At 35.3% G+C, this 23,803-nt stretch overlaps 3 protein-coding genes across 5 annotated transcripts in view; 2 read left to right on the plus strand and 1 right to left on the minus strand.

The window, feature by feature from the left end:
- Positions 1-828: 828 nt before the first annotated feature.
- On the minus strand, positions 829-1,993 carry LOC128191998 (uncharacterized). Its single transcript, XM_052864391.1, has 3 exons — positions 1,719-1,993; positions 1,354-1,592; positions 829-1,013 (listed from the first exon to the last, which is right to left on the minus strand). Exons 1-3 carry the CDS (start codon positions 1,991-1,993, stop codon positions 919-921), a joined length of 609 nt encoding a protein of 202 aa, XP_052720351.1. The 3' UTR covers positions 829-918.
- Positions 1,994-4,519: 2,526 nt separating this feature from the next.
- LOC128191973 (titin-like) overlaps positions 4,520-23,803 on the plus strand; it is a 259,892-nt gene continuing 240,608 nt past the window's right edge. For all 3 annotated transcript variants that reach the window (XM_052864366.1, XM_052864367.1, XM_052864369.1), the window contains exons 1-14: positions 4,520-4,659; positions 14,254-15,245; positions 16,726-16,788; positions 17,165-17,279; positions 18,722-18,812; positions 19,047-19,160; positions 19,577-19,690; positions 20,388-20,568; positions 20,966-21,001; positions 22,104-22,315; positions 22,695-22,817; positions 22,917-23,108; positions 23,292-23,406; positions 23,555-23,796. In XM_052864366.1, coding sequence (XP_052720326.1) covers positions 14,258-15,245; positions 16,726-16,788; positions 17,165-17,279; positions 18,722-18,812; positions 19,047-19,160; positions 19,577-19,690; positions 20,388-20,568; positions 20,966-21,001; positions 22,104-22,315; positions 22,695-22,817; positions 22,917-23,108; positions 23,292-23,406; positions 23,555-23,796 — 2,586 coding nt within the window. In that variant the 5' untranslated portion in view covers positions 4,520-4,659; positions 14,254-14,257. The remainder of the gene's footprint in view (positions 4,660-14,253; positions 15,246-16,725; positions 16,789-17,164; positions 17,280-18,721; positions 18,813-19,046; positions 19,161-19,576; positions 19,691-20,387; positions 20,569-20,965; positions 21,002-22,103; positions 22,316-22,694; positions 22,818-22,916; positions 23,109-23,291; positions 23,407-23,554; positions 23,797-23,803) is intronic.
- LOC128156166 (uncharacterized) lies at positions 7,264-8,034 on the plus strand. The gene has a single exon (XM_052818198.1). It carries the CDS (start codon positions 7,264-7,266, stop codon positions 8,032-8,034), a length of 771 nt encoding a protein of 256 aa, XP_052674158.1.

Genomic DNA, 23,803 nt, shown 5'->3' on the forward strand with positions numbered 1-23,803 from the left:
TACTGAATAATTATTTTTCATAAACAATGTTAATACTGGTAATATTAAAAAAAATCAATTTTCAATCCCCCTTTGATACGAGACGGAAGATATCAAAGATAACGTTGTTAATTGCTAGTAAACAGAAATCCGCGGACCTGGCAAGATCACGCTCGGACGATCACGTCAATCAAACTGGGTGCTATTGTTTCAAACTTAATTGACAAGCGGCATCTTTTGGAAGTTTGTACAGGTAAAAAAGGGGGCGTTTGTAAAATGTTCGGCCTTTAAATAAAAAGGCAAAATTATTAAACTTATCTAAGTCATCGTGACGCTTATATATGATATAGAATATTAAATTATTCAATTGAATATCATTGCTAAGTAAAATGTCCTATGCTGACTTAAAAACAAATGTAGGTATATAATTCATGTAAAACATTAAAACATGTATATACTAGTACTCTATCATGTTGTATTTTTTGTGGTTTTTTCTGACAATAAATTACTTTAAAGAGAATAGCATGAGCAGATATTTCAGAAATAGATTATTTTAAGCACATTCATATGCCTTGTATATGCACAAGTATTTGCCCTCAAAGAACGCAAGTGCATTTGTATACATCAATTTCTTAATTGTTAGAATAATTGGTTCGTAAGCCATAATTGTTCCTTTTCATTAAGTTTGTTATAAGAACTCAACTCGGATTCAGTGGTCATTAATATAATTTCTTACGCAAGTTACAGACAAAAAAATGGATGTCATCACTTTCACAGCATATGCCCCTTTGGTATAAATAGGATTATCCTATTTGTGTAAAGAAAAAAAAACCCAGGTCATACTAAAATTTGACGTTTTAATCGTAAATAAAACATTAAACTATTGGCACAAATATGCTAGTACATTGGCACATAATGAATAATCCTGCGACCCGTGCTTCAGAGTGACCTAGATCTGAGGACGTCATTGGTTCCGTCTCTAACGGACTGTAGAGAACCGATCAGAGCAGGTGCTGCCAATCCCAGGACTAAAACTAAATAATAGAGACAGCAGTTAAAATCAATCCAGCGAACTACAGCTAAAGCATGAACAAAACACTTACCAAATCTGATTTATAATACTAGTGTCATCATGTCATTGTATTGAGATGACAAGACTGCAGGACGTTAGCAGTCGCTTGCAGAAGTCACTAAGCCCGTAGATGGTAACAACCAATAAGCCAATAAGGAAATCAGAGTACTGATAGTAATTTACAGTATGTTCAGTACTTTGATGAATGGCCTTCGTAGCTGCTGTTAGTGGCCATACAAGCTTTGTTTAGTGTTTTAAAAGATGAATTTATTAATTGTGATTAGTTTAAGTCGCGAGCTTACAGATGAGAAGGATTGGGAGTATTCCACCGAGGTCACTGTTAAGTCCCAGACCCCCTGAGAGTCCACCTCCGACTCCGGTACCAGCGTATCCAAAGGAGGGCCGGGCGGGGGCGTATATCTGTGGTCTGGCATAGCTGTAGGCCGACTGGCCGTATCCATTGGCTGTGACGTAAGCAGCACATCCAGCGAGGACAAGCAGACAGACAGTTGGAAAACTGAGAGATGCCATTGTGTTTTTTCTGTGCAAGAAAGAGTGAATTTGATCAAGTTGCCAATTTTGGCAGAAAAGCAAGTGTTCCTTTTGTTAGAATTCTTAGTTTCATTTATAAAAAAAAATGTATGAAAAGGACTAGCATTAATCTTACCTTGATATACGGTGTAAATCTGGTCCTTTGGTCGTTGTAAACCTTTGTGTTTCAATAGATCCACGAGATGTCTTATATAGTATTATTATTTTCTTTGTCTGTGACGTAGCCACCCAATCACGGACTTCGGTTGAGACTTCTAACCACTGAGGACCCAGGGGTTCCCCCGGCGGGTCAATACGCCTCAGATCCGGGACTCCCAGGGTAGTGACACACTCACCCCAGAAGTTCACTCCGTCCACCGTGTTTGTAACATGTACCATACCGGAATGCATCAGATTTCAAGACAATATCTTATTTTTTGTTGGATCTTTATTTTATCGACAGATTTGTTTAATTTATCTTAATATATTCTATCAAACTCTCGTTTTTTGTTTTTTTTTACTATTTTTTATCTGTAGTAATATGAGACTCAGAGTAATCTAAATATTTTTTATTTAAAAAAAAATAATAATGATAATAAAAAAAAAGTAAAGAAACAACACTCAATAAAAGTTTAAGTGACGTTGTTTTCGAAAATATTTTTAATTGACGTACACCGATTTGTTTACATGTCTTCATAAATTTATGGGTTGGTATTCCTCCGGATGTAATTACCATATTGATTAATTCGGGGTGTGTTTATAAACAATGTCCCGTGTCTTACATTATGAATCAGGCGACACGTTCATTGCATACCTACTGCTTCTTTCATATACATGTAAATAAACTATTTATAGCTCTTTTGCTTATTCATGTGTACATATAAGACTAACTCTTCTCAATTACTTTTTTTTCAAAGTTTTTCAAAAGAAATACTAAAGGAGGTCGGGAGTATGAACAGGGACGAATTTACTAACTGTTATACTAACTGTTATATATGTCTCTGTTATGAACAACATTTTTCACTGAACACGATAACCGCTCACACCGAGCGAACTCTAAAATAGTGTACAAGTGATCAATAGACAGAGAGATTAACGAAGCTCCAACAGTTTGAGTTGTTGGCTTGAGTTTCGGCCGCTACCTCGCGACACGATGGGTATGATGTGTTTCTACGATACATCATGTATCACGATAAAGTCGCTGTGTATCACGATTAGCTTGTAACGATACGGTACGCGTATCGTGGGGCTTCACGATCAGTAGGACAGATGTATCGCTGTATCTCTACAACTTTACCAACAACTACATGCACGTTTCAGCTTCGATCCTTGGCATATTTTTAATAATCAGATTTTCATTTGACTAGATGTAACACGTAGATAAGTTTCAACAGGCACATCAATGCATTACTGCATGTTCAACCATGCATTCTAGAATAAATCATTGTTAGTAAAAATCTAATTAATTTAGTTTGATTATTACCTTTAAGATGCTGATTTTTTTATTTGTCTTTTATTTTTGGTTATTCTGTATGGACCTCTCATTCAATTCACTATCGTTTCCAAAAGTTTGAAAAGCGGTGAAGATTACTAGTACATGTAGAAACATCTTAGATCTGTAATTAAATAAATACGGGCTAGGACATTAAAAAAGGATGCTTCGCAAGTCTGAACGGTGTAAGTAAAATATAATGCAAAGATTTGTTTATGCTTGGACACCGGAAAGTACCCCACGATATACATCATTTTCACAAGACGATGGTTTCCGATCCAAACTCTACTCTTTTAGAGTATCTTCTCTATGCAGTGGCTGTGAATCCATTGGTTTCCGAAGAAAAAAAAGTATGTATATGTGCATGCACGAACATGTGCAAAATTATTCGGGAATGAAATGTGTGTTTCAATAAACGGTAACAATGGTTCTGCCATTTTGGGTTTTTTTTTTAAAACTCAAACTCACTTTGACATGCAGATATTCTGTAAAAGAATAAATAAATGAACTTGTAGTTTTTATTATAAAGGCTTTACATTGTCTCATGTGTCATCTCACAACCAGAACACGAATGTGTATACATCGAGGAATGCAATGTGTTCAGTGTTCTCCAGCGCAGTAAAACAAACTTTTCTTGAAATATTAAGTGAATACAATTTAACATGTTTAGTTCAAATCAAATACATTTAATACAAATGTTTGTAAATTATAAGCCAAAATTGTTTGTTTCTATATTTGATAATAAAAAAACAAAAAAGAAGAAAAAGTAAAGCCTTTATTTAGGTAATTCTCCCCCCCCCCCAAAAAAAAGAGCCCTAAAAAAACAAGCAAACAAACAAAACTCGTTTTCAGTCCAGTTCTTCTCTCCTTATCATTCAAGAGGGGCTTCTTTCAGTTTACCCCCATTTTGCATATATATTAAACATATACCCCTCCCCTACACATATTTTGTTAATCGTTCAGGAAATCATTATTAACTTAATAATTATTATTAAATTCCTTTGAGCTTTTTTTCGTTCAGCACATTGCATATTTGCGTCACATTGCATATTTGCATCATTGAGATTTCTTTGAAATTCATTTATCGGCGCTTTTGGAATATTGAACAAATAATTCTGCGTGTAGATTACAACATTGAAATTATCATAGTGATTAAATGCAAAACATTATGATTTTAATTTAATACTTGATGTACTTCGTGCTATAATTTTAATATTTTATAGAAAATTCCACTTAAGAAAATTTATAATTTTAAAATTACATGAAGAAAAAAATTATGCTTAAATAGTTATTAAATCTAAGCCAATAATTTGTCTTAGTAATTCTAACTGCAAACTGAATAAATTATTTATGGAAAAAAAAAACGCACCATGCCACAAATACTTTTGGTATTTGAAAAGGTAGAAAACTCGTCATGGTCTATTCACCTGTAATCGGTGTCACCTGAGCGATTGAAGCCCGGTCTCTGTCACAGAGCTGTTTGAGAAAAAAGACAGAAAAGTTTGTGAACCTTTCGATACATGGAATCACGGAATTAACTTGATTTTGTGTATGCAATGGAGTAGTTTGGAGTATATTTTCATAGGTAAGTTCTGAAGACTTTTTGACTCACTAGTATATAATGCATAAAAGGCTCTACACGACTAAATGGAACTGGTAATAAGTTCTCGGCCCTCTTTGGGCTAAAGAGGAATTTTGTCAACAACTGGGGTATATTCGATGCGTCAGGGTAAGATCAATTTTCATATTACAGAAAATATAAGTATAGGACTCGGAAACCTTTATTGTGTGTCTCTGTGATGACGAAGTTGTATTAAGTGTACAGGTACAGGGTACCTGTCGGTGTCCGAGGGTCTATAGTCTGTATCAGGTAAGTGGGCCATTATTCACACCTGGTGTTGACAGCCGACGCATTCCATTCTATCTCGCCGTGTATTCCTGATTCTAATCTAGATTCCTTGTAGGAAAAGGACAGGACTTAGTAGGAACAGTTTGAATATTATATCTGTAACTCCACAAGAATCTTAATCAGTTAATTACAAGCTGTTTGAATCTTAAGAATCTTACAATCAATGATATTATTTTAGTGTCATGATTTCAACCATTGGTAATTAGGCAGGGAAAACTATATTTTCACTGTTTCTTATTTTTGAATTTTAATTTCATTTGATTTTAACGTTACTTCTGTCCTTTTAAAAATACATGAACAACTCTAAAAATATTTTAAGTTATGTGCAAGAAAGCATAATTGTTCTGAAGAATGCGGTATGATATTGTTTGAGAGATAATTAGTCTTGGGTTATGTGTGTGTGAATTCGGTCAGGACACACCGAGGCAAGTCTAGGGACTATTTAAACTCAGCTAGTCTTCCCTGTAGACTTTACATTGCTGGGCATTGTTAGCAGCTACCTGTCTCAAGATAAATAAAATTGAAACAAATCACCTGGAATGTGGAACCTTTAACTTTTAAACTGTTCAGATCAATAAAATCATTGCTAAACTTTTCAAAAGAACCTAGGTGCAGGGCTTTTATGAGTAGGAGTTTATAAGTTAATCTGACTTATTTCCCAGTCATTGAGATGTTCAATTCTTTTGAGTTGCACTGACTTCATGACATTAAGGGGGTACCTCACTAAACTACTAATGCTTGATCTCTTCATTGCAAATTATCAATGGAAATCTCTGGAAACACTTTGAAAAAGCTCTTAGATCATTTTTTCCACATGTATAGAACTTCAATGGTAATGGTCACCAATACATATCAGTGAATTTTAATGGATAGAAGTAAAATGTCACTCTGACAATGGAATTCATATTTGAATACTTTTTTTCTTCAAGCTTAATTATGCAGAATATATCATTTTGTTTTTACCATTAAACTGCATGGAGCATTCAGTTAAACTTGAACAAATACTTCCTAGCTTAAGTTTGTGGGGAAAATATCAACAAATAAACTCAGCAAAGCATATATAGTATTGAATCATCAAAATAGCTCTATCCTTAACATTGATGTTATAAATTTAACTGCACTAGCAATTAAAGCTGCTGAGTTTGTTCTATCAATATAGTAAAAATACATCAATAAGCAACATAAATATTCTGTAGACAAGTGATGGTTTTTAAATGTCTCTCCTGTATTCACATTCCAGTCATGCTATTTGTTGATCCAGCACTGAATTAAAAGATAAACATTACACAATTCTTATTGTCATCCCAAAACAATATTACTTGGACCAGAATCAAAGAGCATTGGTGTGTCTATTCATTCAAGGGGGATTACTGCATATGAATAGGATCTCCCATTGATGAAATAAAACAATTGGTGAGATCGTAAACATTACGTCATACAAGGGTTTTTGGCCAGGTTATTATGAGGGCTTGAGCCTTTTCAGCTTCAGACTACAATAGCATTAGGGGTTGTTGATCATGGGTTGTTCTAGGTATGTTTTAACAGGGTTGAGGTGTCATTACACAGATCTGTTTGTTTGAAGTGTGTATATATACGGCCAACTTATCACACCTATGTCACCTATACCAGGTGACCAATAAGTGTATCTATCATACCTGTGTTTATATAGCTATAATGTACAGTTATGCAAGAGCAATTAATAGTGGAGGGTTGCATGCATTCACTGCAATCCTCTGTTTGAGTAAACACAAAATGATAGGTTCAGAGTTCTCAGGTAATGAGAAACAATAAAAATGTAGGCAGTGCTTTATTTAAGATCCACCTAGTTCATATATGTCAGAAGTATTTGCCAATATTACATAATCAGAGTTGGGCAAATAAGGAGAAACAAGTGGTCTTCATTGACCCAGTGTGTGCCTTGGGGTAAAATCAACTAAACAGCCATTGCATTGGGTAATGAGTTCAGCAGATTGATGATCAACAAGAAGATATCAGACTTTCACTGAGTTTCGTTCGATATTATATGGCCAGAGTGAATTAGCGAATGACGGCGAAAACGTCAGTCACGAGAAGCAAATCACCTTGTCATCTATACACTTTCTATTAACCCAAATGAACTCAAAACTCGCAAATATAGAACTTAAAAGTGACTCTCTCGACTCTAGATTATTTGCAATTGAACAGAAAATGGCATCATTCAATGAGCTCCAAGCCTCAGTAAATTCTTTAAATTGCCGAGTAGGTATTTTAGATGAAGAGATCGTTAAGGTGAAAAAAGATATGACGGATTTTGACAGAAACATGACATCCCTTGGAGACGTTTTCGATAATGTAAAAGAATCAACAGAAAGAAACACAAAACTGATGACTGATAATAAGACACTCACAGACAAGTGTATTCAGAGCCAAAGAATCATGGAAAAGGATCTGGTGTCAATAAAAGAAGCTAATGAAAGTCTACAAAACTCTGTTACAGACCTAAAGGCTCGTTCAATGCGCGACAATCTGATATTTTCTGGAATCCCGGAGGAGAGACATGAAGACACCGAAGCTGTCCTACAAGAATTTATCCAAAAAAAGTATAAACTGGATTACGAAGTCCCATTCGAAAGGGTCCATAGAATGGGTAAATGGAAGGAGTACAGTTCCCATCCCAGAAATATTGTTGCCAAATTTACCTATTTCAAGGATAGAGAATTAATTCGTACACGTGCCCCCCAGAAGCTCCACAAATCCAACGTTTGGGTAAACGAACAATTTCCCCCTGAAATTGAGGAAAAGAGAAGGAAGCTATATCCCGTCCTCCGCCAGGCAAAGAAAGACCACAAGAAAGTAAAACTGGTCCGGGACGTGCTTTACATTGACGGACAAGAATATATCCCTCCTATAGGATCCGCTCCGAGAGCATTTCCAACGCCCACGCCAGCTCAGATGCGATCCGCCAGCAATCAAACAACCGAGCGACAATACACCCCGCAAAACCCGACCAAAGACGACCGACAGGCTTTTAAACGACAACGTCAAGGATCAACCCCCGACCGAATTGGATAGGGAGACGCAGGAGAACAACTCTCGCGAACAAACAGCTACGCGTCTCTGAAATTTCTCTCGCTTAACGTATGCGGTGTCAAACAAAAACTAAATTACCCCGAATTTTGTGATTTTATTGCAAACTATGATATCATTGGACTATCTGAAACAAAAACTGATGATTCGGACAATATTCAAATACCCGGTTACGTCACTTACACGAAAAATAGACACAAACTTTCTAACAGACGTTCTGGTGGTTTAATTCTAGCTTTTAAAGATACTATTGTTAAATACATAAAAGTATTGGAAACCGATTGTAAATTTATTTTTTTGTTTAAATTAAGCAAAACATTGTTAAATATAAGTGAAGATGCTGTATGTGGGTTAGTGTACATTCCACCTGAGGGAAGCAGATACTCCTCCCCAGATTGTTTCTCAGAAATTGAACAAGAGATAATTAACGTAGAAAGTAACTGTAAATATTTATGTTTGTTTGGCGACTTCAACGCCAGGGTTGGTAAAATGCAGGACTATTATACTCCTGATGATTTTTTAGCACACGTAACTCATTGTGAAATTCAATCAGAGGTCGCAACCCGCTCTATTATTTTTGATAATTATCAGATTCCTTTAGATAGAATTGTTCGAGACCATACTATAAATAACTTTGGTTACAAACTGGTTGAATTCTGTAAGAATAATGATATTTATATTATGAATAGCAGAGTTGGTAACGATAAGAATATTGGTGGTACCACCTGTAAAGATAGTAGCACTGTGGATTATGTTTTAGCCAGTGCCAATTTCTTTGCAATTGTAGAATCCTTTAATATTAAAAATTTTTGCGACTTGTTCTCGGATGTCCACAATCCAATTTCTTTCTCATTTTCCATTTGTATTAATGACGCTAAAAATAACATTCCAGGTAAAAACCAACCAAGCGTGAAACTCTGGTGTGCGGACAAAGCAGACAATTTTCGCAATAATATTCAGATGTCTGCGGTGTGTGAAATTGAAAATGAACTTAACGTTCTTTCCTCTTGTATCGATAATATTTGTAAAGATAACATTTCCAAAATAGCAAAAGATATATGCACAGTATTTGTCAACACAGCCAGAGAAACGTTCGGCATGAGTAAACACGTAGATAATTTTAGTAACGAAAAAAGTAGTAAGCCGTGGTTTAATCGGGTTTGTAGAACAGCAAGAAGGAAATATCATTTAGCAAAACGACTATATAATAGAAATAATTCAACAGATAATAAAGAAAATCTGAAGGTACTAAGTAAGCAATACAAGAGAACAATGGATGGTTGTATCAAAGATTATAAGAAAACCATTACTAAGAAACTTGTCAACTTGCGTTCTACTAACCCGAAAGACTACTGGAAAATTTTACATGGTTCAAGACGGGATGAAAAATGTGCTGTTAGCATTGACGATATGTTTCAATTTTTAAAGGATATGAATGAGGGCTGTGAGAACGGTGAATCTAATATTGATAACCCTGATTTTATTGGTACATGTATGTATGACGATATTCTTAACGGTGAAATTTCTGATGAAGAAATTGTTGCGGCAGTTAAGAAACTTAAAAATAGTAAAGCCGCTGGGTATGATCTTATTGTAAATGAACACATTTCATCTACTCTGTCTATTTTTTTACCAGTGTATAAGAAGTTTTTTAATATTATTTTCTGTAGTGGGTTCGTTCCAGATGAGTGGCTAATCGGTATTATCAAACCAATTTATAAAAATAAGGGGGATCCTACTCAACCGGAAAATTACCGCCCGATATCTCTTTTAAGTTGTCTAGGTAAACTTTTCACTAGTATTTTGGCCAATCGTCTGGAAGCATACGCCACTGAGACAAATCTTATTTATGAAAACCAAGCCGGGTTTAGAAAAAACTACTCAACTTTAGATCATATTTTGACACTACAATTTCTCTGTGATATTTTCATGAAAAGAAAAAAGAAATTATTTTGTGCTTTCATCGATTTTAAACAGGCGTTTGATACTGTATGGAGGACCGGCCTGTGGAGTAAACTTATTTTGAATGGAATTAACGGGAAATGCTTTAGATATATTAAAAACATGTGCATGGGTATAAAGTCACTAGTAAAATTAAATGGTATTGCTTCTAATTTTTTTGAATGTAATGTAGGTGTTAGACAAGGAGAAAACCTTTCCCCTTTCTTATTTTCTTTGTACATTAATGACTTAGAAAACTTTCTTTTGGAAAAAAATATTGTAGGTTTACAAAGCATTAGTAATGAAATCGAAAACGAGTTATTATTACATTTGAAACTACTTATTTTATTTTACGCTGACGATACCGTCATAATGGCGGAATCGACAGAAGACCTTCAAAACGCCCTCAACGAATTTTATAGTTATTGTACTCAATGGAAACTTAATGTCAATGTTAATAAAACAAAAATAATGGTTTTCTCCAAAGGTCCAACATCGAAAAAGCTTTTTTATTATAAAGGAGAAGTTATTGAAAATGTTAAAGAATTCAAATACCTGGGTATCGTTCTGTCAAGAACTGGTTCATTTATTAAAGCAAGAAAGCATTTGTGTGAACAGGCTCAAAAGGCTATGTATGGTGTTATAAGAAAAATTAGAAATTTTAATTTACCAGTAAATTGTCAATTTGATTTGTTTGATAAGGTTGTTTTACCAGTTTTATTGTACGGCTGCGAAATTTGGGACTTTGAAAATCTAGATATTATTGAACGTGTACATCTGAAATTTTTGAAAACAGTACTTAATTTAAGAAGCACAACACCGAATTTTATGATATATGGAGAAACAGGGCGCTACCCGTTGTATATTAATGTTTATACAAGAATAATTACATATTGGGGGAAAATGCTAATAAGCCCCGAGAACAAAATTGTATATACAGTGTACAGATATTTATTTTCACAACATTTTAATAGCGATTGTAAAAGCCCATGGATTGATTGTATTCAAAGAATTTTGAACATGTGCGGGCTACAATATGTCTGGCAGAACCATAATTTTGTCAATATAGAATGGTTATCTGCTACTGTAAATCAAAGATTAAAAGACCAATTTATGCAAATATGGTCAAATGATATAAATTGTTCTTCCAGAGGTCAAGTGTATAAAATTTTAAAACCATATTTTGGCTTTGAGAAGTATCTTGATATTTTACCTGTAAAACTAAGAAAAAAATTCATTAAATTTCGTACATCAAACCATCGTTTTCCTGTAGAGACAGGCAGATGGTATTACATTCCTTTGAATGAGAGGTTATGTCTTTTGTGTAATAAAGGTCTTATTGGAGATGAATTTCATTATATTTTAGAATGTTCGGCACTAGAAGAAATAAGGAAAAAATACATAAACACAAAATATTGGAAAAGACCAAATTTTTTTAAGTTTTCTGAACTCATGACTAATTGCAATTGTAAATCGCTAAGAAAATTGTGTGTATTTATTTCAAAAATTTTTGATGCTGTCTGCTCCTCTTAGTTGTTTTCCTATTATGAGCCTTTATACTAAAATCTAATATAATTAGTGATTCTATAGTCTGTTCTTTTTTATTTATATTTTTTCCCTGTATGAAAATGTACCTGTTTGTCTGTACCTCTGACGATTTGTATTTGTATGTATTATATATATGTTCCTCTTGTACCAAATTATTTGGTCTGAGTGAATAAACTGAACTTGAACTTGAACTTGTTAAGCATGCTTGAACCCTCACATAATATATAATAATTAATCCAGGTATTAATCTTAATCATCATCTAGGCATAATGAACAGGAGACCATAATTACTCAAGGTATAAATATTATCCAGGTATCTCAATAGGTGTATTTTGCCTTTAATTTGAGCCCTGAGAGTGATTGATATGGTAGATGGTGAGGGTCTGTTAAACATTGATGAGGCAGGGAGATGTTGGTTTGGAGGATATATACCCTCATTGTCCCCAGGAATGTGTCCCTCCTATGTCATGCTGGGGTGTATAATTACAGACCAGTACTGGAATCCCTAACACTTTGCATACTGGTGATCTAATAATCAATTTGGCATCAGAACCGCAGTATTATATCGATGCTATTTTATTTAATTATTTACTGTGTGAAAAAGACCAGCTTACATTGAATAAGGTTTGTTTTCATGAAAATGTCATGTAGGTCATATGAAGTATATACCCCCTTATGCATCATTTATTGACACCTGAACAAGTGTATATGGTCACAAATGCAATATACCTTTACAAAATAAATAACATCTGAATGCTGTTAATAGGTAGGCTAAAAAATTAATCAGTGATTCATGTATCTCTTTGTATTGCATTATGGAATGATGAATTGAAGTCCATAAACAAAGCTGTTATATTTGTCTAGTGAAAATGTAGACTGTAAACATGGTAAAGGTAAAAATAAATAAATGCATGCCCAAATATGAGTGCCTTATTTGTGTCATTGTGTTTATCCCTGCAGAAATTTGTATTGTATGTACCAGGATCAAGTGACCCTCTGTCCTTGAGGCGAGGTTTGTTACTTCTGACATACGAAGTAGATGTAGAAGGTACTAGAACTGAAAAATGATAAAAATAATCTATAGTCACCTCATGTTACACAACTTATATTACTCATTTCTCAAAATGTTATATTGCCTTCCTCCTTATATATTGCACAAAGTTGGGGGGGGGGGGGAAGGGATGAATCAAAGGTAGATAAGAACTATAGCTAATATTGTTATTTTGGGCTTTGATGGCTTGCGTGTGTGTGTGTGTGTGTGTGTACAGGGTTTAAATATTTACAGCTTTTTTGACAACTAATTATGTTTTCCTCAATTGTCCAAGGTCTGTGGAATATTGAGTTTTCAACAATTTCAACAATTATCAGCTGAGAGGTGAAAAGAGCTAGGGTAGTACATGGAATGTTAATAACATGTTAAAAGGAGAGATCTTTTGTAGTTACTTAAAATTGACTGATATTGGGATATTGCTGCTGAGAGAGAGAGAGAGAGAGAGAGAGAGAGAGAGAGAGAGAGAGATCAGCCTGATTCAAGTTTGTTTTCTTTGAAATTAAGATGGTTTTTCAGCTGATGTTTCTTTAAGATCGAAGTGTTAATTGGCTAAACTCTTAAGGTCACAGGGCATTCCATAACCTTCTTCCTACATTTACCTTCTGTACAAGTGGAAATAGCCTTGCTAGCATGAATTAAAAAAAAAAATATGCGTATGCATGATATTTTGATCAGTGTAATCATCTTTGTTTACAAAACAAATCTACCAAGGGACATTAAATCTTAGGTCACTGTGCTGTGGTTCTCCTCTTACATACAAAAATATTATCAGTTTAATCTTGATAAAATACTTTAGGGAAAGATTCTTTATCATGGCCTTACAACTACCTGATGAATAGAATGACAGACGGGTCTATGGAGATGGAAATTTAAATGGTGGTCTTTAGTGGAAAGATCCCCCAGTGACAAACGTCTACCCATGAGGGTCGTGGCTTGAGTTTCCCATGGTTAAATGTTTCATCGTCATTGGAACGTTACTTCTGTTCTCCTTACTCGGCCATAAAACTATTAAACTTCCCAGGCTCTGTTTAAAATATTGACAATCCAAACATGTAAGACTTGTGCAGGTTTTTTCTTTTAAAGCTGTCTTGTCATTCAGAGGTGACAATAGTCTGTATTAAATTTGATGCAAATATTCCGTCCTACGTGTAAGAAGGACATAGGCATAGTATTTAGTGCATTATGGAAATGCATAGAGTAAATGCTAATAAGTGACTCACCATGTCAAACATCAAATGGAAATAGCTTTCATATTCAAAACTCCTTTTTGAAAATATAACATACAAATTGTGTATTCAAGAATTCATGTATTCATTAAATGTATTATTAAATGTATTATATATAATACATGGATGTAAATAAATAATATTTTTTCACATTTATTACTGTGGAATCATTTAAATTCGTGGGGGTCAATTTTTGAGGATTGTGGGTTTTTTGCTTATTCATGGATATGTAATTTTTTGGATGCAAAGATTTTCAGTTTTAGTTAGAAAAGTAACTCTTTCAAAATTGTTTTTTTTTGAGGATGTAAATTCGTGGGGGATGGCTACCTACGAATACCATGAAAATTGAGCCACCACAAATTCTAATGATTCCACAGTATTTGGACGATCAGTGGAATATGTTGTATAAAGTATAAACTACTTTTTGTTTGATTGCAGAGTGATGGCGTACCAGGGTGGTGTAGCCCCCAACCTGTCCCGCCAGGGAAGCCACCATTCACTGCATGGTCCTCAGGGTCCTCAGGGTCAAGATACATTCGCCTCACATCATCGGCTCCAGCCGGCTAATCTCAACCAATCAGCACGCAATGATCCCCGGAGTCAATCCCAGATCCTGGGACATATGACAGGACAGACTCAGTCACAGAATCCACATAAATATGTCTCCCAGCCAAATCTCTCCCATCACGAATCTGACAGACGGCACTATGGTAGCCAGCAGATATCTCCAAAACCAGCATATCAGCCAATCAGACCGCAGGAACAATCCAGTAAGCCAGATTATAGACCAATTAGAGCTGACAATGAACCCCAATACAGCAGCCAACAGAATCTATCACCAACCAATCAAAAGCCACAGTATCAACCCATCAGACCCAGGAATTCAGAAGGGTCTAACCTTTCTCGACCAGTTAGTTTACAGAACCTGAGCCTTGAACAACAGTGGAAACTAGTTCGGAGTGAAAGTACAAAATCTGTGTCTGGTCTTAGACCTAAAGTACAAAACTATGCTCAGAATCAACCATCCCCATCCTCACCCCAAGGTCAAAGGGCAATGTATCCCGAAGAAGCTAGCCCACAATCCACATCCCCTAAGTACCCTCCAAATCAGTCCTTCTCTCGTCATGAGAGTGAGGCTCCTCCACCTTACCAAAGAGAGCCCGAACAAATCACAGCCTCTCATCAAAATCCTCAGTACGCCTCACAGCAGAATGGATTCTCCACTCACGACTCGAGACGGTCATTGAGGTCGCAGACCTCACCTTATCCCTCCAGGAAAGATGCCAAAAGCCCTCCTCATACCACCCCACAGATGTCACGGAAAGGCAGCGAGTACTCGCATGCTCAGCGCAGTGTTCGTACCCAACAGAGCGCTCACAGTCAGATGTCCCTGGCTAGCTCAGGGAGCGGGGCCCACCCTATACCAGAAGGTAGGGGACTTTGATTAAGAAAACAGCCATCATCCAACTTAATGGAATGGGAGGGGCTCGCATACTAAATATAGTGATTATAAAGTATAGTGTGTATCTACATTGTATATACACTGTATACCAGTGTAAACTCAGTCTATGACAAACTGAGGTAAAAAGCATTAAATAAAATACCAAATGTATGATAAGTATATACAAGAGAAGATAAATTCCTTATTCAAATTATTTATAAGTAAGAATAACTCAGCTTAGGGAGTATAGGCATCTTTGACTTACCGTTATTACCCGTATGTGGATATATCATATGACACCAAAGTCTGATTTCTTGGACATGTATCTATGGCTATCACAGATCAATGCAAGACAAATAATTTTATCAGATAGATTTTGAATATTTTGTTTAGGGTATGTTGAGTAAAGTTAAATCTTCAACTCAGGTGAGGATGAGATATGTAGCAGTAAAAAAAAAACCCAGGAATACTTAGAATGTGTGTACATGTACGTACTACATATGCTGATTAGAAAATTATAGGTACAGATTTATTCATTGAAATAATAGATGCGTTGGTCCTTGTCCAACTTAGTCAAAAATAGAACACATTTGACCTATTGGAAAGATTTTAAAATAAGGAAATACAAATCAAACTAGAATTTCACCAGGTAGTCCGACAACTCTTGTATAATCCAGAATGTCTTTGTGTATTTAGTGTTTACAGGTCTTATGTAAGTACTGACTGTATATCTAGTGTATACCAGGTATATACATGTAGGTCTTGTGTTGTACAGCTGTTACAGTTATTTTAATAATCCATAGTAAATCTTGTCCACTTGACAATTTACCAACGTAATTCTTTCTGTTGTATACGATAGATAATCTTATTAAGAGTGAGGAATTTAACAAAACATTGATGTGACCTAGAAATGCCAAGTCATTTAAAACTCCAACCAATTTTTCATACAATATCAGGGAGACGTATGTCAGTATTTAAGGAGCAGTAACTAATTATGAAACCTATAACTTTATGAGTTTGAGCACAATATTCAGCTTTAAATTGACTAAAGCTCATTATGTTTTGCTTTTTTCCTATACATTCCTATGCCTTAGAATAAAAAAATATCAAAATGGTGTCATAAATATTACGCCAATCTATACTACATCACATTTCATATAAGCTAGTGTGTTTTAGAAGAAAAAATAGTTCATGCAAATAGAAGATGCCGTATCACAAGAAAGTTAGAGTATCTTTGATGATGGTTTATTAGAAGATGCCGTATCACAAGAAAGTTAGAGTATCTTTGATGATGGTTTAATAGAAGATGCCGTATCACAAGAAAGTTAGAGTATCTTTGATGATGGTTTATTAGAAGATGCCGTATCACAAGAAAGTTAGAGTATCTTTGATGATGGTTTATTAGAAGATGCCGTATCACAAGAAAGTTAGAGTATCTTTGATGATGGTTTATTTCTATTTTATGGCAGCTCGGGGAACAGAGGCCTCCCACATCATTGAAATCCTCAAAAAAGAAATTGTCTACCTGACAGGTAAAGTCATTGTCTTCATGAAGCCCTGCATGTACTGGTAATTTTAGGAAAGGGTCAGTCATGCATAATTATTGGCTGATTAGTGAGTTCACAATTACATAATGGAAGCTGGTTATTGATATTGTTTTAAATACCGGTATTAAACATACAGATATTATCCTTATATATTACAGTGTATAATATCTAACTAAAGGTATTTGACAAAATACATATTATACAAAGTACTGTATATAATTTCAGAACATGTTGGCCTCTATGATAAAAACATTAACAATATCTTATCAGTTAATGTAAATACTTCAATATAGAAAATAGCAAGTACTGTATGTGAGCTGATATCATATGATAATATGACGAGGTTGACCTCTGATTGTAGGGGGCAGGGACAGACAGGGAGGACCAGTGCTCACCTTCCCCCCTCAACCGGACAACCCAGACTTCAACTCCCACGACATCACCATCTGTCTCAAGTACCTGTTACAGATACCCAGGTAAAAATCACAGAATACAGGTATAACTACAAATAACTACAAAATACATCACAAAAATAAAAATAGATATTTATTGATGTACTGGGTTAGATAATAGCGAATAAAAACCCTTTAGTTGATACTTAATGCAAAATACATGTAACAGATACACAGGTAAATAATTGTATCAAGGTGATTTATATATTTTATAAAGTGTCAAATATGAAAACAGCATTCAACACGGGTAAATTACCATGAAACACCATTTCAAATTCATCGGTCAAAAGTTATACCATAATGCAATATGCCAGTATTATAAAAGAAAATATTTTGCATACCACAAGTCAAATGCTCCTATTTTTCAAGAAATGCCCATTGTTAAATTCAATGGGTGTGTGAGGGAATAGTTTGTGCCGATGGGCTACATGAGTACTGGTCATTATGCAGAGAGCAAAAAGACTTTGGCTCGAAGTAACTCTCCCTTATAAATCAAATGTTTGGAAAGCAACCTCTCTTGCTGAAGTATTAAATGGTCATGCATTATGCAAAAAGAACAAGTTAGGCTTGAATCACCTCCTACTGTTAGGAACCCCTCTTGTTGAAATTGTGCTCAAAGTAAATTGGTAAAGTGCAGAAGTGCAGTATGGAAAATATGTACTAAGGTAATGTAAAAATTGCCTATAGTGAAGAACAATTGATTTTAACTAAAGATTTGTTTGTAGAGTCTCAGGGTTATTTGAAAATAAAATTCTTTGTGATAAAGGCAGTCGAAGTGAAGTGAATATTGACCCAGCTGACCAGGTGGGCTTGTGGTCTTTTACTCCTGCCATTGTCAGTACACACAATCAGGTTATAAAACAGGCAAGCTGGCACTCCTACTTGAAAAAGCCAATATTTGTTTACAAAAATCATAAGGACCCAGAGCTTTTCAACTTCTAGTGAAACAACTTGAATTCTGTTCAGATAAGGTCAGAAGGCATTCATGTTTAGTGAAACCAGCCATCTACAGACACATGCGGTCTAGTGATGTTACATGTAGGTAATCCTACACAATACTGGGACCAGGGTTAGATCTTTGTCTGTGAATTATGAACTGTTAGGTTTAACTCTATGAATGTAAACAAGTAACCACAGGGCATGATTCTGATCACTCCATCTAATCAGAGATTGTAAAATCCCAGTCAAATTACAGAGAAAGTAAGAGAGACAGCTTTATGTCGTTTTCTAAATGCCCTCTCATTTTTATTCTCAATTATGAGCACCTGCATAAATCAATTATTTCAATACATAGACAAGATATCAGAGTAAGCTCCCTTTTCACATATTTAGTGGTGATAATAATGTATTTTGAAATTTTAGCATAACAGTCATAAAAAAATCATAATTGGTTCACCGGGCAGAACTCTTGTACTGTGAGTTCTTATGTTAATTTAAATCATTGTCAGTGGTACTTAATTTTTCAGTGAGGAATCCAAGAGGCGGGGATTCACGGCCATTGTGGACAGTAGGGATGGATCGTGGCAGAACCTTGTGACCGTACTGGGATGTCTCAAAGTAACTCAAACACTGCCTGACATAAACTCAGCAACATCCATAAACCTCAATTTTTTAATAGGCATAAAACACAATTTAATTGATCAGCTATACTTACTAAAAGAATTGAGAGACGGGTTAATTGATGCATTTTTTGATATAATAATATTAGAGAATCATGCAGGCAATGGGAATTGCCTTTTAAGCAATGTCCTTGAAATAACAGGCGGTTCATAACAAAAACTGATGTTTCAGCAATCCCTCGGCGATTACATGAAGCAGGTTCTGGTGCTGAAGGCTGACCAGCAGATGGATAGGCGCTCCAGTAGTAGCAGCTTTAGGAGGGACCGAAACAACCCAAACCTAGAGGTACAGGCCACAAATACAACTTACACATTGTATAACACTGTACAACAACCCAAACCTGATCATACAGACCACAAATACAACTTACACACAGTATAACATTGTATTAATCCAAACCTAAGGTACAGGCCACAAATACAGCTTACACACACTATACTATTGCATAACAACCCAAACCTGAGGGTACCGGCCACTAAAACGCTCCGATCATCTATAAGCCTCATATACTTAACTTTTATGTATTGTAAATAAGTAGGCTTTCCACAAAGTCTACACAAGGCTCAACCTATACAGAATTTACACAAACCCTATTGTACTGTTACAATTGTTTAAAGCCTGATAATGATTAAGATGTTACATATTTAATATAAAACGAAATAGAAACCTGTGAGTTCAGTGTCACTTCTTTTATCTTTCAGCCTCAGTTTGTGAATCTCCAGCGTCTCCACACTTACGTGGACAAGAACCAGTTGACCCATAGCTACGGAGGGTTACTATGGTACCACCATCCTGAGTGGCTCCAAAACAGAATTGTAGGTTTCATTAAAGCAAAACCGATCACTATGATCTTTATAAATCTTCTTACTTATGCAGTGATTGAGAGGAATGTTAAGGTGTTTGAAGTTTTTCTATTATAGTCTTTAGACATGAGTACACTGTAAGACATTGTTATTGTGAACATTCTTATAATGAATTCATTCTTTGATGTCAGTTTATTATATTCTCAAAAGTGTAATAATATATTATAAACTAGTTTAGAAAATTGATTTAAGTGAAGATAAGTGTGATTCTTGCCAGTAAAAAAAAACAATGAGATAAGTGAGATTGTTGTGAGCTTAGACCATTGAGATATGCAAGATTGTTGTGAGTGTAGACCATTGAGATAAGCAAGATTATTGTGAGTTTAGACCATTGAGATAAGCAAGATTATTGTGAGTTTAGACCATTGAGATAAGCAAGATTATTGTGAGATTAGACCATTGAGATAAGCAAGATTATTGTGAGTTTAGACCTTTGAGATAAGCAAGATTATTGTGAGTTTAGACCTTTGAGATAAGCAAGATTATTGTGAGTTTAGACCATTGAGATAAGCAAGATTATTGTGAGTTTAGACCTTTGAGATAAGCAAGATTATTGTGAGTTTAGAACATTGAGATAAGCAAGATTATCGTGAGTTTAGAACATTGAGATATTTAAGAATATTGTGAGATGTTGACCACTGTGTTTTAGGACCTGGAGAAGTTTATCCGTGAGTCTCGCGCGGCCTCCTCCCACCTGGATGACTCGGAGACCCAGATCCACCAGGTGTACTCCCAGCGGGAGACCCTGACCAGCCCCCTTGAGTCCCTCAGACAACACCGGTTCTTCCAGGAGTCCATCATGAGTGTCCCTAACCAAGTCATCCGTGACGGTACGACAGGGTTCCTTATATATTCCCTATTATATGTACCAATGGTTCTAACAACTTACTAGGTTCTTACCATGAATAATCACAACTGTCTGTGGAATGAAATTCGTGTTGCAAGTTCCAGTACACTGATAAACATTTGATATACACAATTGTGTAAGAGTTCATGTTCTGAATTCAGTTTTTGGCAGTAATCTTCTCTTTCATAAATCATTGAACATCCTTTCATCCACAAACAATGAGATGCAGTTACACAAGATTAACTAAATGATGATAAACTATCCTTATTTATCAGAACTTTAAAAAAAAAATAATTATGCACTTTAATTTTACATTGTAAAATCTTCCATTGTCTTAAAACTTCTTTTGACCCCATTTTACTGAGTTTTGTAATTTTCAGACCAATTTGTCCCCATTCCAAAATTGGAAAAACATGGTTTGTATACAAAGATTGTGTAGCACTCATTTTATCTTTAATATTACTTTTTTTTTATTGTTAATGTTTATATTTATGTAATAGTCAGATGTAATGAATCATTCAATGTAGTCTGAAAATGAGTGGGATGGTTTTCTTACAAGCATTTGTGTCATATGATATATAGTTGCATAAAAATGCCCATTAAAATTCATGAAATCAACTAATCAAGAATTGAAAAAGAAAGAAAAAAGCGTTTAGATCAGCAAGTTCTCTCAGGATGAGTCGAATTGATAAATAAAAGTACGTAGTAAGGAACTGAACTAGATTGCAATACTCAAAGTAAATTAAGATTAAACTTGTTGAAAATTACTTTTCATTTTATGATCAAATAGCTATCATTGGGCTACCTTAGGGTCTGATGGTCATTATTCTGATCTTTATGTGGGCAAAGCCTCAAGAACATTCCAGGAACAAATGAGCCTCATTTATAGGGATATTATTTCAACTAAGATATAAATGTACTCATTCTTTTATATATAATATGGAACCATTTGTAGAATTTTTGTTTTGATTTTGGAGAATGTTCATGTAAGTAGCAGAGTTTGGTGATATTCTGTTAATCAAATTGGGTTCAGATTACATGTATATACAACTTGCATGAATTTAATTTTCAAATTTTTTTCTTTCTGTTGGATTATTAACTTTTTTGCAATCATGATTTGCAATTTTATTGAAAATCAGTGAAACTTCTTTTCACTACATGAACTGTACTTTGTATAAAGATATATTTTTGAAGGATTGCTTATGAAAATGATTAAGATAATTGTTTTCTTATTGGTAAAAAAATTGGGTAAGATTTTTTCTGAATGATAATCAAGAGAAAATTGAAGTATAGTAAGTGCCTTATCATCTATTTATCCATATAAATTTTACTCATTTGAATGTAATTCGAGCATGCTGGATTTCTTAAATGTTGTTCAACCAGGTTTTAGTTGGTATAGTATAGGAGGTCAAATTAACAGCTTTTAATTTTGAACTTCTGCGAAGTCTCAAATGAGAGATCTATACTTTTGGAGTTTTTTATGGCGCTTTGATAAATTGAACATGCTTCGTTTTGTAGGTCATGACCTTTTGACCCGGCTGAAGCTCCCTGGGAACTCTGAGGAGGACACGGCCAGCACGCTGGACAACCTGGAGGAACAGAAGCAGGTCAAGCGGCTGATCACGTACCTGGAGAACCGTGTGGACAAGTTACAGAACCTGCTGGAGGACCGCGACCGCTCGCTCAGCCTCAACCTGCAGTATGAGGACTTTCAGAGGAATGTCAAACACGTAAGTGTCATAGTGAAAGTACAATCATTTCTTAATGGTCAAACATTGAAACTGTAAGTCCTTAGTCCCCAGTCATAATGGAAATACTGTAAATATCTACCGATTACGTCTAGGTTTCAAATGCTAAACGGGTATAAAGCCCACTCCTAATCAAAGTGAAAGTGCCGCCCATGTCTGAATGGTTTAAAAACAAAGAATTTATAGCTCTTTTACCAAATTTTATATAATATTATACCTCGGTTTATATATGGTATTTGACTCTCACAATGTTTAAAGTGTACTTTCAAGTTTCGGAAAAATGAAATGTCAATTTAATGAAAAATACATGTTATACAAATTATACAAGGTCAGAATGATGTATGAGTTTTGGATTTGGTAGGTGGTGTCATGGATACTAGGACCAGGAGAGAAATTACTGGCCTCACAAGTCGGAATAGGCGATTCTTACCTTGCTGCTGAGGAGCTGAGAAAAAGACATGAGGAAATGGAAATCAAATGCACTGTAGGTTTCTGGTGTACTTTATTCTGACTTTTTTTACTGTACATTATCGGAGACAACAATTAAGCTTTCAGCTATTATTTTATATACAATATTTTTTAGGACACGTATGGACAGTACGCAGAGTTAAGGCACACTGCTGAGGAGCTGATTAATGAGGAGCACACAGCGACTGTGGACATCAAGTCTACTCGGGACTACATGGACACTGTCTGTCGAAGCTTCGCCAGTCGACTGGATCGTCGCCGCACTCTACTGATCACCTCTGTTCGATTTCACAGGCTTGCAGAGGAGGTCAGTTTAAATCCGATGGAAGTTATTATACTGTAGATTATTTATGGAACACTCTCAAGTAAAATGGAAAATAAAATGATGTTTTTGCTCATTTTTGTTGGTAGAAATGTTGTAACTTATAAAACCTGTTGGATGTCTGCTTGCAAAAGACATTGGTTTACATGTAGGAATGTTCTTTTCCAGTTCTCGTTGAAGCTTGATGACCTCCTGGAGATGTTGTGTAGTGAGATTGAGGCTGAGGATGTTCCGTCTGCTGAGGCAGCCATTCAGAACCTCATTGACAAGTGTGAAAATTTAGGTACTATTATTTCTACAATAATGTGACCAGAGAATGTGTCCAAATATAAGATACAACTGCAGATGATATATAAGGTTTTTGAAATCTCTGTGTTTGTTTGTGAAAGTACCAGTATACCAAAGTAAATTTTGTTACTTTTCATCTCCAGACACATTAGCATACCAGACTTTAAATGATGGACAAAGCCTTCTGGATGAAATGTCTCGCCCGGTAAAAAATGCCATGGGTAAAGACATCACACCTGACTATTCCTCCCAGATTAAACACATCCAGAAACGACTGGAAGACCTCCAGGAGAGGAAGTTACGCTGCGATGAACTGTCCGACGTTCGCAAACTGAAACTACAGCAGATTCTTCAACTACGCACGTGTGAAAGAGATGCTGATCAGGTACATA

Source organism: Crassostrea angulata, chromosome 7, assembly GCF_025612915.1.
Source record: "Crassostrea angulata isolate pt1a10 chromosome 7, ASM2561291v2, whole genome shotgun sequence".
Classification (NCBI taxonomy): domain Eukaryota; kingdom Metazoa; phylum Mollusca; class Bivalvia; order Ostreida; family Ostreidae; genus Magallana; species Magallana angulata.